This window comes from Psammomys obesus, unplaced genomic scaffold (genome assembly GCF_907164565.1).
Source record: "Psammomys obesus unplaced genomic scaffold, mPsaObe1.curated_primary_1811, whole genome shotgun sequence".
NCBI classification, from domain to species: domain Eukaryota; kingdom Metazoa; phylum Chordata; class Mammalia; order Rodentia; family Muridae; genus Psammomys; species Psammomys obesus.
In genome coordinates, this window is record NW_026592481.1 from 4,417,200 (window position 1) to 4,430,574 (window position 13,375).

The 13,375-nt window shown below is 37.3% G+C and overlaps 1 protein-coding gene across 1 annotated transcript in view; it reads left to right on the forward strand.

Moving 5' to 3' along the window:
- Positions 1-13,168, forward strand: part of Mid1 (midline 1) — a 200,429-nt gene extending 187,261 nt beyond the window's left edge. Inside the window, exons 9-10 of the mRNA XM_055613368.1 lie at positions 1,750-1,957; positions 9,121-13,168. Coding sequence (XP_055469343.1) covers positions 1,750-1,957; positions 9,121-9,469 — 557 coding nt within the window. The 3' untranslated portion in view covers positions 9,470-13,168. The remainder of the gene's footprint in view (positions 1-1,749; positions 1,958-9,120) is intronic.
- The last annotated feature ends 207 nt before the right edge of the window (positions 13,169-13,375 follow it).

Genomic DNA, 13,375 nt, shown 5'->3' on the forward strand with positions numbered 1-13,375 from the left:
CTATCAGAGGGCTTGCCCCTGCAGAAGACAGATTCTCGCTTTCTCAGCAGCCAACAGTTTTTTGCCTGTGGCTTCTCTTCTGAGGGGTGAAGCCTTGTAAGAATTGTCCAATTCACATTGGCATATCAACTGGCTTTCCTCTGATATCAACAGATATATAAAACAAGGATCAGCAAACAGTAGTTTAAGTACCAAATCTGACTACTTACATTTATAAATAAAGTTATACTTACATATAAATGATGAATAGTCCTTTATTAATTTGTGACTATTTCTTCACTACAATGACAGAGTCACAAAAGAAACCATATGGCTTACATAACTCAAAACATTTATTTTTCTTATCCTTTGCAGAAAAAATGTGCTGATCACTGACCAAAGGCAAAAAAAAACCGTGAGGTTCCGGTGCTATGTTTAGATTCAAGCAGCGCCACCCATATTTGAGTGTTACACATAGTGTACACACAGTGTTCCATGATGTCTTCAGCCCAAACATGCATTGTTTTCAGCCATGTTTACCAGGCTTTTTCCTTATGATTCCCTGGGAGCTGCATACTGGGCGGAAGGCATCTCCCAACTGTCTATGAAGTTGAACAGTGTTGTATTACTACCAAATGGTAATATGTTTCCTGCTTTTAAATGTCTTGTACCCTATGTGGTGTCAAGTGACAGGCAGTACTCAGAACCAATACTGAGTTGGCAAATAAGTAACAGCTACATCAAAATGACCATAGATGACTCTGACAGTATTTTTAATGGTGAGCCTTTCAAAACACAAATGTGAATAATGAAAGAAAACTTTGTTCATTATGTGTATTAATAAATCCAGATACAGAAATCTTAGGCATTACTGTCATCTTTCCCTGTTTTTGTTACCTGAACAAATTTTTAAATGTACAGTTACTCTACATGTCTAAAGAGTTGTGTTTTTACTTTTCTCAAATCAGAATGATATATTTAAGTGTTCAGAATATTCTACACTATGATGTGAAATTTTCATTTGTTTGTTCTTTGCACCAGACTCTATTTAGTCTGGCGGGGGGTGGAATTTAGGCTTGATTAAGTATAGCAGTCCTTAAAAATAAGGTCTTTATTTTCTCTTCTTTTCCAGGATGTTTTTCAGCCAGAATGTACCTGTGCTGGAATCTCCCATGTGTTTTGGTTGATCGTTGCTCAGTTTCTATTGAATAGTCAGACCCCTGTCTAACTAGAAACTCAAGGAAGAATAGCTATGCCTTTATTCAGCACCGCTGTTTTTAGCACTATACACAGAATTGTGTCTGCTTAATTATATCTTGAACATCATAAAAACTGTAAATAAGTAAATGCTTTTAATAGTGGTTTGTAATTTTAAATTGATATTAAAATATAAGATACTATTTTGTGGTAGGTAGTATAATTCAGGAAATAATGGCTTGTTTTAGAATTTTTCCTCCTATTTATATTTGATGTGTATAGGTATTTTACATACATGTATCTCTTTGTACTATGTACATGTCTGATGACCAAAGAAGTCAGAAAAGGGAAGCAAGTCCACTGGATCTGAAGTTATAGATAGTTATAAATTGTCATGTGGGTGCTGGGGTTCAAACTCAGATTCCCTGGATCAGCAGTCAATGCCTTTAACTATGAAGCTATCTCTTCAGCCCTTGTTTCAGACTTTTATATCTGACTATGAAGATAGATTATTAGTTATGTTCTAATAAACAGTACTTTTTACTTCTCTTTTATTTGTGAACTTGTTTCTAGGTCAGCCATTTAAACTGGATCCCAAATCTGCTCATCGAAAACTGAAGGTGTCCCATGATAACCTTACTGTAGAACGTGATGAGTCATCATCCAAAAAGAGTCACACACCGGAACGCTTCACTAGCCAAGGAAGCTATGGAGTAGCTGGAAATGTGTTCATTGATAGTGGCCGGCATTACTGGGAAGTGGTCATAAGCGGAAGCACATGGTAGGCAGCTTATGTATATTTTCTTACAACTGTAAAAAGGTACATGCTATTCTGTACCTTCTCAAGGATATGAATTTATAACCAGAATCTGTTCTGAAGAATCAGACCTAACCCGACAATAATGCTACTTAACACCAAAATCAGTGTGACTTCAACAGCAACCATTTATTAATGCTAGGAAGCACATATTTATTGGTTAGATGAGAAGGATTAATCTCAACTGGTTTTATATTTTAAGGTATAGTTTGGGTCTAGGTCTGTCCTATGTCTATGTTCCCAACACTACAGAAATGTAACATGTTAGTGCAGGCCTGTAATCCCAAGCAAAGACAGGATGAGATGGAGTTCAAGGTCATCCTCAGGTAAATAGCCAGTTCAAGGCCAAAAAATGTAGGTAATGTCATTCTCATTTTACAGATGAGGTGACTAAGGTATGGTCCCAAAGTCATAAAATTCATAGTCAGTAGTTACAAATTCTGTGGTCAGGGGTCTAACTTTTAGGTAGGAGCCCACAAATAAAAGACAAGAGAGTTAATGTCTTGACTTTACAGGCCAGGAAAATTTTGTCCCAGGCTCAATCCAAGGCTGTTATAATAGGAAAACAGCCACAGACAATGCATATAAAAATGGGTATGGCTGAATGCCAATAGAACCTCATTTGTAAAAACAGGCAAGGGAACAGAGTTGACCCCAGTATTGTAGTTTGTTAATCTCTGCTTTTTTTCCAATTCTTTTATTCTTTTTTTTAATTTTTAATTATACTTTATTTACTTTGTATCCCCCCTCTAGTTCCCTCCATCCTCCCCTCCCAATCCCTCCCTTCCTCCCCTTTCTCTACACACTCCCCTCCCCAAGTCCACTGGTAGGGGAGAGTTTCTTTTTCTTCCTTCTGTTCCTAGTCTGTTAGGTCTCATCAGGAGTGGCTGCATTGACTTCTTCTGTGGCCTGGCAAGGCTGCTCCCCCCTCCAAGGGGAGGTGATCAAAGTAATCTCTGCTTTTAACTGCCATAGTATGTCATTACTCATAGAAGGGTGATACAGTTTTGAAATATTTTAATTATTAGAGAATGAAGTAGTAAATTTAATGAGGGATAGCTGACCTGAAAGTCAGAAGAAAAATTATGGAAAAGGATTCAAGCAGGAGAGGGAGGAAGATGAAAGAGGTGAAAATTTTTATGGTAAAATTCTACCATAAAAATCATTTTAAGTTGAACCTCTGCAAATAATGTAATGTGTACAAAGTGCATATAGCTGCATACAAATCAACCCAAATCTAAGACATGAGCTTGCACTAGTGGCTATCCCCACTCTCTTAATAATGGCATCTGCATTTGCCTAGCAGATAGTTTTTCATGTTTTATAATCCTCTGCATTTTCTTTGCCTAGACCATTTTCATGTTTTGTTAAAACATGAAGATTGACAAGTCCTACTTCTTGCATGGCTAGGGAATTCACTGCCATGTAAAATTTGCATATGTGCCTTTGTGTGTGTATACATATAGAGGCCAGCTGATTTCTACATTGCTCTCCACCTTATGTTTTGAGACAAGGTCTCTCACTGAACCTGAAGTTTAAAGATTCAGCTAGATTGGCCACAAGGAATAATCTTTTGGTCTCTAGTTCCCTGGTGCTGGGATTATAGGCATATAACCCCAAACCTAGTTTTCTTCTCTTTCTCTCTTTTTAAAAATTTAGTCAAGGGGGGGCTGGTGAGATGGCTTGGTTGTTAGGAACTGGATGCCCTTCCAGAGGGTCAGGGTTTGTTTCCCAGTACCACAAGGTAGCTCACAGCTGTCTGTTGTTCCAGTTCCAGGGGATTTGATTCTCTCACACAGATGTACATGCATGTTGGCAGAACACCAATGCACATAAAATAAGAATAAATAAATCCTTTTTAAAAAAATAGTTTCTTATATGGAATCTGGATGGTCAAATTTAAATTCTCCGAACCAACTGAACCATTTCTGCAGGCTGGCACCTGAAACTTTTAGCTGTGTTGAAGCAAGATGAAAGCACAAACGGAAATAGAGCTCATGTGTAGAAAAGCAAATGTTCCTAGATAATTGATGTACTGTATTAATCTGACATTCCAGAATCTAGTGTCTAAATGATTATAACCCCATTAATAATTATTTGTGATAAATGACACCTAGTCATTATGACCTCATTGCCATTAATGAATAGCGTGGAAAATTTCATCAGACCACTTTAGTTACATAAACACAGATCAGCATTACCTTTAAAACACTCTCCAGATGTCCAAACTAACTCATGTGTAGGAAATAAAAAACTTATAATTAATTTATAGTTAATTAAAAGACACATTGAATCTTTACATACTAACTCAACTGTGTCAAAAAATCATGTAAGAAGTAGTTTCACATTTCCTAGAAGATAACAGCAAGGAAGGATAGCCTCCTCCTAAAATTAAATGCCTGTAATATCTTGACTTAGAACAGTTAGTGTCAAATATTTTTTGTTCATGAAATAGGTGCTTGATTTTAAATTGACCTGTGCATTATGATCCACATAATGGACATGTTAAGGTTGCTCTGAGAAACACAGTTTTTGTACTTTTTAATTTCTCCATGTCTCACTGTGTAACTTAATGGAACATTAAATTCTGCCCGCACCTTTCAAGCTCAATGGCTATATATGCATATTTTCACAGATTAATGATAATGGTATTTTCTTGTGCTTAATGGACTGTACACTTTGTTATTCTCTTACTCTCAAATGCTGTTAACATGTACTTGGTGTTAATGAAATGGTGTTAACTAAGGCATGCCAGCACTACTACCAATAGGAGTCAAGAGAGCAATATGAGATTTGTAGAGTTTTCTAATCTTCACTTTCTGCTTTTCTGAATGAAGTCAACCCTGCCTACTTCAGCTATTTCAAAGGATTCAACAGACGTTCAAATGAGAAATAAACATTTAAGTTCTTTAATTTAAAAATTAGTATGTGGCATCAAGAAGGAAACAATATAAGCATTGTTATTTGAAGATGCAAATTGTGGTTCCACGTTATCTGAAAAAATAAAAATAGTCTCCACTAACCTGTGTAATATATCTTCACAGGATGTAATGCAAAATGTAAATCATGGAGCTAGGAAGATGGTTTAGTTGGTAAAGTGCCTGCCACGCAAAAATAAGGATCTGAGTTAGAATCCCCAGTATCTGTGTAAAACTAGGCATTGGTTCTACATGCCTGTAACCCTAGTATGAAGGTGGGAGAAAAGAGATAGGAAGATTCCCCAGAGCTCACTGGCTAAACAGTTAGGTGAGGATTTAGTGAAAGAGCCTTTCTCAAATAAGATAGAAAGCAATACCCGATGTTAAACTCTGGCTTACACATGTGCATGAGAGCTCTTGCTCCCTCTCTTTCTGTCTGTCTTTCTGTCTCTCTGCCTGCCTCGCTGTCTCTGTCTCAATTCCTTTCTCTCTTACACACACACATAGAGATACACACACAGGGGAAGAGCAGGACAAATATTCTAAAAATATGTTGGTTAGCTCTTGGCAAAAAGAATAGAAGTCAGTCAAGGACCTCCAGAGATAAAGGGAATGAGAAGCTTATGGACAGGGCTGGAAATACAGGGCAGGGGTCTATCACTCCAATATATGAAGTCATAATGACAATGACCTAGTGTCCACTGTTGACATAGGTATATCCTGGTGTCCTCTAAATCTCATCAAACCTCATATCCACTGCCTGCCATTGGGAAACAATGTCCCCAATCCTCTTCCAACTTCAGGATCCAGGCAAGGATATTATACACCATAATCATACAACCTAATCCAGTCTCAAATGAAAAAGGGGTTTCTGGTTACTGCAACCCAGAACTCTGAGCAGGAGACTGACAAGAAAGGAGAGAAGATGCTGCATTGATTAATAGAGAGGCTGGAACACTGATTTAATGGATTACCCATTACATCGTTTTTAGTTGTAGCATATATTTTTTTAAGACACCTCTCTTAAAACGACTGTAATTTTTTTTAAGTTATTGTTAAAAAGACCAGTGAAGTTTTTCTCTCTTCTTAAGGTAAAATAATATATGTCAATATCCAAAAACAATTAGAAATTAATTACAACCAGATACTGGTACCTGGTTTCTGCTATAACATATTAAAAGTTGAACTCAGGGTTTGTTTGTTTGCTTTGAGTAGTAAGAAAGAATATTTATAATAATTCAGTAATTGCCTACTCAGTGAGTTTTAAAATGTTTTTATTTATGAATTCGTTTATAATTTCATACAATGTATTTCACACTTAGACCCCTTTCCTCAATTCCTTCCCATACCACCTCATCAACCCTCCCATTCCTTCCCACCCAACCTTAAGATTAATTTTTTTTGTTTTCTTCTTTCCATATTGAATCCATAAGATTTATATATAGGATTTTTTGTATCTGTTTGCTTGCTTGTTTGTTGTGTTTTTGCTTTGTGTGGTATGTGTGTATGTGTCTGTCTGTCACTGTGTCTGACTATCCGTCCATGTGTCTGGCTGTTTGTGTGTCTGTCTGTCCATCTGTCAATGTGTCTATGTGCTATCTATCTGTCTGTGTCTGTGTGCCTCTCTGTCCATCCATGTGTCTGTCTGTCTGTCTGTCAAAGAAAAGGGTGTTGGATCTCCTAGAGCTAGAGTTGCAAGTGGTTGTGAGCCAACCAATATAGGTGCTGGGAACCAGACTTATGTCCTTGGAAGAACAGTATGTGTCATTTCTTCAGCCATCTTGAAAATATTTTTAAAACTTTAAAATGTAGAAGGAAACCTCAGAAAATGGAAAAAATAGGGAACTGGACAGGAGCCTACCACAGAGGGCCTCTGAAAGACTCTACCCAGAAAGGTATCAGAACCTATGCTGAGAGTCATAGACTAACTTTGGGCAGAGTGCAGGAAATTTTATGAAAGAAGAGGGAGATAGAAAAACATAAAGGGGACTGGAGCTCCACAAGGAGAACAACAGAACCAAAATGTCTGGGCCCAGGGATCTGTTCTGAGACTGATATTCCAACCAAAGACCATTCTCAACCTAGAACCCCTGCACAGATGTAGCCCATGGCAGCTCAGTCTTCAAGTGGGTTTCCTAGTAAGGGGAATAGGAGCTGTCTCTGGCATGAACTCAGTGGCTGTCTCTTTGATCACCTCCCCCTGAGGGGTTGGCAGCTTTACCAGGCCACAGAGGAAGACAGTGCAGACAGTCCTGATGAGACCTGATAGACTAGGGTCAGATGGAAGGGGAAGAGGACCTCCCCTATCAGTGGACTGGGAAAGGGGGATGCGAGGAGAAGAGGGAGGGAAGGTGGGTTAGGATTGGTTGGAGGTGGGCTACAGCTGGAGTACAAAGTGAATAAATTTTAATAAATAAAAAGTTTTTAAAAATGTAGAAGAGAGGCTAGAGAGATGGCTCAGTAGTTAAGAACACTGTCTGCTTTTCCAAAGGAACAGGGTTCAGTTCCCAGCACCCACATGGGAGCTCACAACTGTCTCTAACGTAAATTCCAAGGGATCTGTCACCGTCACACTAATGAACATATAATAAAATTAAACAAGAATTTTTAAAAAAATGTAGTAGGAAATATAATCAGAAAGGCAGTAATGAATTGCACAGTTTTTGGAGAGAGTAATATAGTATAAAGTGTCAGTTAAACATATGGCCTTCTGAGTCATCCTAAGTTTGAATTCTGATTTTCATACTTACTATTACTGTGTCATTAGATAGTAATGATAAAATAATAGTTACTGAGCATTACATTCCAGCCATTGTGATTGTGATTTAAAATCCATTTTTCTTTTTCTCTTTAACTCAAGGACACAGAGATTATAACTGTTCCTGTGCTATAGATGAGATATTGAGATTGAATGATGACAAAGGACTTAACCTCTTAAATGGAAAGCATTCTCCCTGCTTGCCTTTGCCAAAGTACATTCAAAGGCATGGACAAATAACAGCTATGATAGCAAAGCCATGATAGCAACTGCAAAGTTTAAAGTCTATTCTGTTGGATAAATATACCTATATAGACTTATGCTTTCCAGTATGGCAGCCTTGCTCCACATATGTAGCTCTTTAAATAAACTTAATTAAAATTAAAATTAAAATTCATTACAAACAAGGCTAGTGGCTCAAGTCCTACCACTTAGAAGGTTGAAAACAGAAAGAGTGTGATAGCTTGAGACCATTCTAGGACACAATGTGACACTGTATTTCAAATAAATAGAGAAATGATAGGTAGATAGGCAGGTGATAGGTAGATAGGCATGTATGTATGTATACATACATGCATACATACTTAGAGGTGCTTTCATACTTATGCTGAGGTTATATGCCGATAGTCCCAAGATAAAATGAAAATGTTAAAATTGAAAAAATAAATATATTTTATTTATTTTTCTTCTTAACATCATTGCTCAGCCTGGCCTGCCTTACATGTTTTCAGATTACTTACATGAGCCTGCAGTCAGGCTAATTCCTTTAGCACAAAACCCTACTTTTCATAAAGTCTTAATTATTTATACCCTTTATTGTCTTTAGTACCCTGCAGTATATGGTATCAGTTGTTTCCCCTCATAAGGCCCAAAGTCATACAAAAGGATGCCATTGTGTATCACAAGCTCACGAGAAGATCAAAACTCAGAGGATGATTTTGCTGATGTTACTTTACTTTTATAAAGTTTTTATAAAACTCTTAAGTCCAGGCATCCTGAATCATGAATTATCAGTAAATTTAAAGCTGATTTCATAGGCTCACCAGCCACAGTTCCAATGCCTAATAGCCATATGGGGCTTCTGATTTTCATACTGAACAGAGCAACATGCTTCAATTATTACAGAAGGATCATGGTTGATCAGCACTAGTCCAGAGAATTTAATGTGCAACCATTCAGAAAAGAAAAACAGAGCAGTAAAATGGAAAGTCAAGATTGTCTAGTAACATTTAAGCTGAAAAAAAGGAAGGTAGGCCAACACACTGGTCACCTTCTGCCTCTATGTGTTTGGGAAGGACAAAGATGTATATTTAGATTTAATTACTCACTTAAAGGGTGTGACCACAGACAACAAAAGATGACATTGTAAAATCCCCTATTGACCACAGAACAAATTTTACTCACATGCAATGTGGCTTATTATTTTTATGACTGTTCTTTTGTTTCTGCAGGTATGCCATTGGCCTTGCATACAAATCGGCACCAAAACATGAATGGATCGGGAAGAATTCTGCTTCCTGGGCCCTCTGCCGCTGCAACAATAACTGGGTGGTGAGGCATAACAGCAAGGAAATCCCAATCGAGCCAGCCCCCCACCTCCGGCGTGTAGGCATCCTGCTGGACTATGATAATGGCTCCATCGCTTTTTATGATGCTTTGAACTCCATCCACCTCTACACCTTCGATGTGGCGCTTACACAGCCTGTATGCCCCACTTTTACTGTGTGGAACAAGTGTTTGACGATTATAACCGGTCTTCCCATCCCAGACCATTTGGACTGTGCAGAACAGCTACCTTGAACATCCAGTTCCACAGCAGCACTGAAGAATAACAAAGATTGAGGCCATTGTATAGGGGGTTGAGAAAACTAAGGCTTCAAGAGTGTGATGAACTATCCTCCAAGTCATCCAGAAACAAACCCAGATAGGGCTCCAAATAGGAGATTTCCTTCCTTTTACTGTGTTTTTATTAAGTACTGGCTTTAATAATTTCTTTATATTTTTTTTTGTATTTAGAGGAAAATCTACAGATTATTTATAAAAGAAGCATAGTCTGAATTACAGCTCTTAGGGATCACTTGACTTTGCCCATTAAGAGGCCCATAAGTTTACCAGCTTTTTACCAGTTTCATTTCATCAATCTATGGCCTTGCTTTCTCCATTTGCATATTTGTGTGTTTATTCACTTTCTTACATTCTATTCTATACTAGGCCATGTTAGGTCCTGTTACCTAGAATAACCGAATATGCAGCTAAAGTAAAAGTCACTTTGAACCTAGTAACGAAGTAAACAGGCTTCCTTATTTTGGTTTAAGTTGAGATATTTTAACTGTGATGTCAGAAACTTGTATTGGATCAAACAGAATGGGAAACAAGGGAGACAGAAAGAACTCACTTTGGGCCTCAAGTTTATCCATGACTTGTGGGATGATTTGGGGAAGATAAAAGGATTCTTAAACCTTTAGTCTATATTTTCCCAGTTCTCAAAGGCTGAAACTTTTGGGCTAATATCATGAATGATATTACAACTGAATATTGTCATTTTGAATTCTACAGATGATTTAAGAATTCATGTTGATTTGAGTTTTATCAAAAGTAGAATTCTGTTTTAGGGTATAAAACAGTTACACCTTTCCTCTTACCAGTTATTTTAGGCCAGTAAAAATTTTTCACTACATTTAATAGGTACCCTATTTTACCCTTCCACAGATCTTTTTTTTTCTCTCTCTGGGTCTACAGAAATTAAAATGGCTTGTCAACAAACAGCAATCCAACTTTCAACTGATTTTGTTCTCTGGAACACCAGCATACGGCCTTGAACACTACCATGTCCAAATATAAGTCATCAAAAACACTGTTTATGAGTAATGATAAGACACATAGCACAAGTACTACTTACTAGCACACATGCCCCTAAAGTTACAGTCTTTTAGTAAGCACATTTTGAAAGATGTAGACCTCCTTGTATATTCTAGTATAGTTTATCATAGAGTTGTAAGAAAAAAAAATTTAAATTTATTGTTCCTACAGAGGAATCTGCTAATAGAACCTACTAATCAAATTTCACATAGAATTTTTTTCATGCTGACCTGATATATTGTAATGGTCTCTGAATTAAGACTTTCTTAGGTGAGCTTTGGCACAGGGCATTGGCATGGGTTCATCTTGACAAAGGAAATGACTTGTATAAATATTTGCTAAAATATTTATCTGGGCCCCCATGTCAGTCATACAGCCATTGACTGAAAATACTGCTAGATTGAGGCATTGGTTTTAGTGATTTTGTTTCTAATCAAATCAGCCATTTGCAGAAATAATTCAATACACTCTCCTTTTAACCATGACATGGTCACAATTGATGTGCAAGCCAATCTGGACTTTGTAGAAGACAAAGCCAGTTTCCTATGTCTTTCTGTCCCTTCCCTGGCAGATGCTGTCCTTTTTCTTAATGGATAGATTTTATATATTTACTATATTATTTATACCCAGATGACTATTTTAATAGCAACCTAAGACAGTTTCACTTCTTAAAATTGGACACCTCAGTGGAAAAACTTTCATCTTTCTCTAGCAACTTATTAGGACTTTTTGACAGTATAAAAATGTGTGTTTGCCTTCCCTGAATAAACCGGAAAGGTTGTCTCAGTCATTTTTATGTAAATTTCGGGTAACTGGATAATAGATATTTTAATGCTCTTTGTACACTTACATGTTCTAAGTAAAAGGGTCTAAAAGTCAAATTCTGAGTTTTTAAAAACTCATGGTATCCAGGTAACAATAAATGCTACAGTTTGCCTTATGATGCTAACATAAAGCATTTACGAGCAGGACACTATTTCCATGAATATGTTTTTCAGTATAAAGATGTTACTACTTAGATTTTCACTGCAAGCTGTTGAGGGTGTGTTTTTGGCTATTTTTGTAAGGACAAGACAGATTACGTTATAATTTTGTTTGCAAGTCTTACTCTTAGCTAACTTAAAAACATTGTGGATTTACCAGTTACTATTTCCAAGTTTTCATATTTACAGAAAATATGTATGTGATGAAAGACCACAGTGTTTAATTGCTGTAATGACGTAGAAGAGATTTCCATGTCGATTTTTTTAACTCTAAAAATACATGATGTAGATTGCTGCAGTATAACTCTGCATTTCCTTTAAATGGACTGGGGACACTCACAGGAAGCATTTCCGTAGAGGGGTAAAAAGAGATGGCAGAGTGCCAATTAAATTAGTACAACAGAACTGATGAGATGCCAACAAAGGCTGTAAAGGCTTAGTTAGCATCATGTGTATGTGAATGACTCAGCTGCCAAGAACCCTGAACGCAGAAAGGTATCATGCTTCACTTTTCACTGTCACAAAATTCTTAGTGCTTTTTGAACATGACGCCATCATTTTCACTTTGCCCTGGGATTTGTACAATATGCATACTCGCATATTATGTACCTAGTCCTTGGAACAGGACTCCAAACATGGTACTGCTCTTCCTAATGGATAAAGAGAAACACAGATCTAATGTTGAACGTTGCTTGTTGAAACTTGCTTTAGATTCATATTATTCAAGTATGAATCTAAATGATGGATAAGATGAGGGTGGATGTAGGGTGAAGATTTCCTCTCCAACTTTTGAAGAAAGTGACTTCAGAAAGTGACTGCATCGATAATGGTTTTGGTGGGGGGTGGAAAGGAAATTGAACATGGACAGACTCTATTATGGTACTGATATATGGAACTTGAACTTCCTAAGGGATGAGCCAGTGTTCTCCACTCAAGATGGATTTCTATCTCAGCTTGAGAAGCACATACAAATGTCTGAAGAGTCATGTGCCTGTCTGTTCAGTTCATCTGGTGTTGGAGAGCTGACATCTGGTCTCTCTTGGTAAAACATCAATGGCATGCAGAAACAATGACACTAGCAAGAGAAATGTTTTGAAAATCGTGCTTCTCGTCCAGGTCTTGATTTTATTACCAAGGAAGACATTTGGCCATATCTGGAGTCAATTTTGGTAGTCACAACTTGGAGACATGTTGCTTCTGGCATCTGGTGCGTACAAGTCAGAGATGGCATTAAACATCGTACAGTGCACAGCGAAACTCCTCACCAAAAATTTTGTCTGACTCAAGATGTCAGCTATGTCCTAGTTTAGCCACGCTTGAATGATTGCATTTCTTCTGGAACACAAAAAAAAAAAAAAAAAAAAAAAAAAAAAGATGCAGCCATCTATACTTTCACAGGAGTGGCACCGTCATTCTCAAAATTATTCACAAAATACTTGCAGAAAATCTGAATTCTAAAGCAACCCAAGACTGTGTGAATACAAATTATTGAAAGAAGTGTTGTAATCCTATGATCTTGGTGTAGAAATGAGGTTTTCTGTATGTCTCCTTGTACCAGCACAAATTCAATCCTGGTACCTGAGTCAACTGCCACACCCCTCAATCCAGAATCTCTTCTTGATTTCTGTTGCTTCCTTGTTCAAAATAAAATCCTTTGTGGCAACTTTTGCCTGGCTTTGTTGCCTTTTGCCATTTTACCTTCTCACATTCATGATCTGGACAAATGCATATTTAACTTCTACTTGTTGAGCCCACAGTTTTGTGGTAGGTAATTTATTTTTGACACCTAAAACTGTCATATCCATTATCCACCCTTCTCCATTCAAAATATAGTTACTTTACAGGACTGAAAATACTTCATGGG